This window comes from Saccopteryx bilineata, chromosome 2 (genome assembly GCF_036850765.1).
Source record: "Saccopteryx bilineata isolate mSacBil1 chromosome 2, mSacBil1_pri_phased_curated, whole genome shotgun sequence".
In the NCBI taxonomy this organism is placed as follows: Eukaryota; Metazoa; Chordata; class Mammalia; order Chiroptera; family Emballonuridae; genus Saccopteryx; species Saccopteryx bilineata.
This window is the reverse complement of record NC_089491.1, coordinates 309,694,750-309,701,692: the sequence shown is the minus strand read 5'-3', so window position 1 is coordinate 309,701,692 and position 6,943 is coordinate 309,694,750. Positions and strand designations below refer to the sequence as shown.

The following is a 6,943-nucleotide window of genomic DNA, read 5'->3' as shown; positions in this document are numbered from 1 at the left end:
CCGGAGCTCACATTCTGATTTTTACTATTAGGGTCCTCACCCATGGTAACTTGTACATGCAGGAAAGAGTGAGAGCACAGAAAATTGTAAATGTGTGTTTAAGTATAAAAGATTACATATACACATATAATTTTTCTTTTAATTTCTTTAAAAAAAGGTGTATGCCTATCTAAAACTTATAATAATTGCTGGATTTTAGGAAATAGAACTATGCCATTGTAAATTTTCTATGTTTTACTGAAAGTCATTCAATATTAAGTATATGATGTTAAAATACATGTTGTACTCTATAGACAAACAATAATGACAAAAAACCCTAACAACAATACTGTAAGAAAAATAGCTATAAACTCAATAGTTATACTAGTTTCCACATCTTCCTCATAGTTTTGTTTCTTCTAATTGATGCAGAATACCAGAAATAGCATGGTATTTAAGAGAATGGGTACTTGAATCCATTTGCTACTATGTCACCAATTGGCTATATCTTGAGTATGTCTAATTTTTCCATGCCTCAGTTTTCCTATCTAAAAAAATGAGGGCAATACTAATAATCCTGTCAAAAACCAAATTCTGTATACTGAATAAAAGCAGAAAGGTGAGTTTATTATAACGGTTTTGGCCTGAAAACTGGGAAACTCAAGGCTCCAGGAGCAATACTAAGGGGTTTTTAGGGACAAACACAGAAGTATTCTTTTTTATTTTTATCTTATTGGCTGCCTAATGGTCTCTTTCTTATTTGGATCAGGGTAATTGACTTAGAGGAGCAAAGAAGTTTAGAGATGGTATAAACAGATTGGCTGGTGTCTTCTGTTGATTTCTGAGAAGAGCTATAAATTCCTGTTAGATTAAGCTAAGTTTCATTTCAATGTACCTGCATTGAATAGCTTTTATTTTATTCCTGACATAAGTGTTTCCATTTTCATTTGGTTCTAAAGTTCTTAAATATTGTAATGTTAAATTCATATAATAATGTTACCAAAATGTCTAGCATTGAATATATGTTAATAATTATCATTGTTTCCATTGAATCAGCAAATGAGTGAAAATGTATATTGGAGGTGCAGATATTCACACCATTTGTGTATTAGAGAAAAATTTATGTTGAGAGTAAAGAGTTAGAAAAAATGATTAACCTTGATGGACTTTCTGGACATTTCAGGTTTCAGGACAACCTAATGATCAAAAATAGATGGGAAATCTGGTTGCAGACATTATAGTATTGAGGAAAGAATTTTGATAAGGACAAAAATAAGGCAGAGTTTTATTTTAAAGATATGTTTGAGAGAAGTAGAGTATATGATGAGAATACAATAAGAAACTGAATCTAAGCAAAATCAGCATATTCTTTAATATGTGAATATGAATGTGTATGTGACTTTGACACTGGAAACAAATCACCTCAAACTCTTGAAACAGCAGTATGGGAAAAGTAAATTATAAGCATCCATTTTTTTTATCTAGAAATTAAATTTAATGAGATGACATTGGTCCATAAGGTATCTTATAGTCTGAATTTAGAAGTATAAATCTTGAGTTCTCTATGATTTTGGATTGGTCACTTAAACTTTATCAGGTTCAGTATTTCTTTCTATAAAGTGCACCTAACACTTTCTTACTAGATAATTGTAAGTTTTAAAAGATATTTAACATGTGAAAATAATTAATATAATATTTAGCATTATATATATAATATATTATATATATGTTAGGATTATGATTCAAATCATTATATATGTGTATGTGTGTGTGTGTCTGTGTGTGTGTGTATAATGATTTGAATCATGAGCCTAGCATCTTTTTTGTTCATTTCATTTTCTGTTTTTTCCCAAAAGAATGTTCCCAGCTAATGACAAGCACAATTAGATGTTTCTTGAAGCATACCCATTGGGACTGGGAAACCCCCAGAGAGAGATGTTTTGATAGAAACAGATATGACTCACCACCTGGGGCTAGGGGTGTTAAAAGGAGATTTTCTGGCATCATTTGGAAACATCACTTTTTGCTCAGAATTGGAGTTTCTGAGGTGAATTTCAGGTTCTCTATCCTGCAGGCAAGTCTGATGGGGAACAGTTAGTACATGGCAGTTGAAATGCAGGACTTGCCCTCACAGTGAACCCCTTCAGGTGAGCAGAGAATCCTTTCTTGTCTAATCTCTCCCATGTCTTCATTCACAGAGGATTTTTCCAGAGACAGTACCTGGTGGCTGATCTTTGGGCTGAGAATACACACTTCTCCCTGAGCTCTGCTTCTTTCAGGTGAAAGAGTTTGGAGGAGGGATGGTATAGAAATATGGGATGATGGTTGAGCAAGATGTTTCTTATTCTATATTCATGTTAGTGAGTGTCCCACAGTATCTGAAAAGAGTCATCAAGTTTTGAGGAAATAATGTTAGATTAGAACTCAAAACACTTTTTTCCCAGTATTGCCTCTGTGTGAAGTTGAGAAAGTGACTTCACACTCCTGGCTTTGTTGTCTGATCTATAAAATGATATTTATCAAGCCACTTCCTCAAGTTTTAACAGGCAATGTGTAAATGTCTATATTTGTATTCTTATATGGCAGTGTATACCTGCTATTGGTACAAATAAATCTGCGGTGCACAATTCTACATATGTATGTGTTATCTGAATATATATGCATTTATAATGTATTTGCATATCTGTTATATTTGTGAATATGGTCATTAATAGTGAATGTACAATGCATAGTTTTGAATGTGTGACGGTGCATACTTATGAGTACTTTGTAATATTTGCTTGCATATGTGTAGTCATGTATGTTTGCATGTATATGTGTGCATATTGTGCATCTTAGTGTGTCTTTATGCACATATGTGCATATGTGGCACAATCCATAAATCTGTGTATGTAAAGTAACAAATACCTTTGTGAAGTTTGGTTGTTCTCTAAATCAGAACGTCATTTTCAAGTTACGAGTGCAAAATGATGACAATTTATCAATTTATATCATCTTTCTTTCAAAATAAAATAAGAATCTACTGACAAGGTGGAAGAATCAACACACCTATCAAAGACGTCACTCAGAATGAGGCAGCCCAATGCAACCTCCTGGAGGGGCTTTGTCTTCCTGGGATTCTCTAGCTTTGGGGAGTTGCAACTCTTGCTCTTTGTGTTGTTCTTCTTCTTGTATCTTTTCACCCTGACTAGCAATTTCTTTATTATCATAGTCATCAGGCTGGACAAACACCTTCACACCCCCATGTACCTATTCCTTTCTTTCCTATCTTTCTCTGAGACCTGCTACACCTTAGGCATCATCCCCAGAATGCTCTGTGGTTTAGTCATGGGGGACCAGAACATCTCCTATGTGGGCTGTGCTGCCCAGATGTTCTTCTCTGCTTCGTGGGCTTCTTCTAATTGCTTCCTTCTGGCTGTCATGGGCTTTGACAGATATGTGGCCATTTGTGCCCCACTGCACTATAATAGCCGCATAAATCCAACCTTCTGTGCCCAGCTCATTGGCATTTCTTTCCTGAATGGTTACCTTTTTGGGCTGGGAATGACACTCGTCATTTTCCACCTCCCATTCTGCAACTCCCATGAGATCCAGCACTTCTTTTGTGACACACCACCAATGCTAAGCCTGACTTGTGGAGATACAGGACTGAGTGAGCTGGGGATCCTCATCCTGAGCTTGATGGTCCTCCTGGTATCTTTCTTCTTCATCACCATCTCTTATGCTTACATCTTAGCAGCAATACTAAGGATACCCTCCATTAGAGGGCGGAAGAAGGCCTTCTCCACTTGTGCCTCACACCTCACAGTGGTTCTTGTTCACTATGGTTGTGCATCCTTCATGTACCTGAGGCCCAAAGCCAGTTACTCTCTTGAGCGGGATCAGCTTATTTCTGTCACCTATACTGTGGTTATTCCTCTACTCAACCCCATTGTTTATAGTTTGAGAAATCAGGCTGTGCAGACAGCTTTAAAAAATGCTTTTCAAGGCAGATTTCTGGGCAAAGGATGAAGACTACACCAATGGAACATCTCATCTTCATAGCCTGGACATACACCAGGAACCCAGGCCAGTGGGCTGGGTATGCGGGGCCTCATGTCAAAGCTGCTCAACCCACAGGACTCTTGAAGAGCTCCACCTACTTTCTGAACTTTTCCAAGGGCTGCTGGAGAATGAGCTCAGAAATCTGAATTTTTACTTTCAGCCTCTGAGATACCACCCTTAGTTATTGCAATTCAATGCTGCACACCTGAAACTAATCATATTCAATGTAAACTGTAAATATATTTTTTAAAAAGATAGAAATCAAAAAGTAAAACCATACAAAAATATTTTATAACTGCTCTGAACAAGATGGGGAAAGTTTGGATTGCTCAAGTTCAAAGCAGAACTGGCTGGAGCCCTATCAGGAATCCTGTAGAAATTTTAAAATCATTATATATGAAACTCAGTGAATATTAGTTTGAAAGATCAGTTTGAATGATTTGACAAATAAAAATAGGTTATTTTATCTTTCTGCCTGTGATGTCTCTCATCTTTGTATATAGTGATGTCTACCTCTGGCTCATTATTACTTGGTCTTCTTCCTTTCAATTGGCTTTCCTAGTTGAGTAAATCCTAATTCAGAAAATATACTTATTTTCTATTTTTATTGATAATTGCTGTTGCTCTCTAATGACCTCATAATTTGGGGTGTTAAAGACCTCCTCATATGGTTACTCCCAAGCATGTATCAGTATTTAGAATCTATCTGAAAACCCTATATTTTGTCTATTCACCTTCCATCTATAACATATCATGCATAATGCCAGCCACTCTTAGGGATAAGTAAAAGTGTAATTAATTTGCACTGCTATCAGGTAAGAGTTTGAATACAGTTTCTGTAACTTACTGTGTGAGCCCAGGTAAATTACATAAGCTTTATTAGCTTCAGTCTCCTCATTGTAAAATAGCTGCACCTTCAGTTTTACTTTGCTGACTAAACAGGATCAATTATATAAAAATGTGCCTGGCCTGTGGTGGCGTAGTGGATAAAATATTTACCTGAAACGATGAGTTTGCTGGTTCAAAACCCTGGGCTTGCCTGGTCAAGGCACATATGGGAGTTGATGCTTCCTGCTCTTCCCCCCTTCTCTCTCTCTCTTCTCTAAAATAAATAAATAAATACATCTTTAAAAAATTATATAAATATTTTAGCACAATAACAAGATAATACTTTCCAAATAAATAGCTACTACTATTGATGATGTGCTAAGCAAAGTGATACCCACTTTTAGTTTAAGAAGAGCTTATTCTCAGTGGAGGATCAGAGAAGACTTTATGTCTAAGATAGTGCTTAAATGTATTCCTAAAGGATGGGTAAGTTTTTTTTTTTTTTTTTTTCATTTTTCTGAAGCTGGAAACAGGGAGAGACAATCAGACAGACTCCCGCATGCGCCCGACCGGGATCCACCCGGCACGCCCACCAGGGGCGACGCTCTGCCCACCAGGGGGCGATGCTCTGCCCATCCTGGGTGTCGCCATGTTGCGACCAGATCCACTCTAGCGCCTGAGGCAGAGGCCACAGAGCCATCCCCAGCGCCCGGGCCATCTTTGCTCCAATGGAGCCTTGGCTGCGGGAGGGGAAGAGAGAGACAGAGAGGAAAGCGCGGTGGAGGGGTGGAGAAGCAAATGGGCGCTTCTCCTGTGTGCCCTGGCCGGAAATCGAACCCGGGTCCTCCACACGCTAGGCCGACGCTCTACCGCTGAGCCAACCGGCCAGGGCCAGGATGGGTAAGTTTTGAATGCAGTGAGTGGGAAGAAAGTGTATTCTAAGAGAGAACAGAGTAACTAAAGGGTCAGTGGAAATACAATATAAGCTTGTTTAAGAGTGTTCAGAAGTACTAAAAATGTCTCACAGATGATGCTGAGTAGTTAGTGAGGTTAAGACTACTTTGAGGACAGCAGTTTGAATTTCTTGCTTCAGACTTGGTCCTCTTGGTAGTGGGTGATAGGATGCAGTAAAACTGTGAGCAAAGGGTACAGTGACATCTGGAACATGATTCACAAAGATATATGTACCCTTATGTTCACTGCAGCATTATTCATGATGGCTATATATGAAAACAACCACAGTGTCCTTCTCTGGTTATACATACTAGACTACAACTCATCCATAAGAAAAAGATGAAGTATTGCCTTTTGTAACAAATGGATGGAACTTGAGAATAATAAGTCAGACAGAAAAGCTCAAGAACCGCATGATTTCACTTATATGTGGGATATAAAACTAAAAGAAGCAAATGAACAAATGAGAAAAACAAACACAAACTCATAGATACAGGCTAACAGTGTGGTGGGGTTAGTTAAGGGTGGAAAAGTCAAATATAGTGACACAGAAGATTTGACTTTGGGTGGTGGTCACACAATGCTATATAGGTACAATTAAAACCTATATAATTTTGTTAAACTTGTCACCCTAAGAAAGAAACAAAATGTTTTTTTTTAATCAGTAAAAACATTTGTATATTATTAGCCACAAAGATAGCTCTTTAGTTGTAACCAAAATTCATTTAAATAACTCCCATGAGAGGATTTATCTCTATGGAAGTGCTAACTTTTATATAGAGGATGAGATTGAGATTTAAGATGATAATAAAGTGGCAAAATACATGGCCAGAGAACTGAAGACTGTGCATACAAGATACTAGAAGTTTCATGAAAGACAGAAATGACCTAAGAATTCTCGTAGCAAATAACACTATCAACTTTTACAAGTCAGTAAAGAATATCAGCATTTAGGCTAAAAGTGGCTGAAAATTCTTGGAAATATTACCACTTCTGTCTCTCTTCTTTTGTTTTTAATTTTATAAACAATTCTACTGACTCTTGTACTGATAAGAGATGGAAATGAATCAAAACAAATAGTCTTTTCATCACAGTGAAATTAAAGAGAAAATTTGGAGACATAGAGAAAAAAACGTTT

The 6,943-nt window shown here is 37.1% G+C and overlaps 1 protein-coding gene across 1 annotated transcript; it reads left to right on the top strand.

The window, feature by feature from the left end:
- The first annotated feature begins 2,039 nt into the window (after positions 1–2,039).
- LOC136323349 (olfactory receptor 10Z1-like) lies at positions 2,040–4,005 on the top strand. The gene is made up of 2 exons (XM_066255180.1): positions 2,040–2,126; positions 2,996–4,005. Exon 2 carries the CDS (start codon positions 3,049–3,051, stop codon positions 3,988–3,990), a length of 942 nt encoding a protein of 313 aa, XP_066111277.1. The 5' UTR covers positions 2,040–2,126; positions 2,996–3,048; the 3' UTR covers positions 3,991–4,005.
- Positions 4,006–6,943: the final 2,938 nt, after the last annotated feature.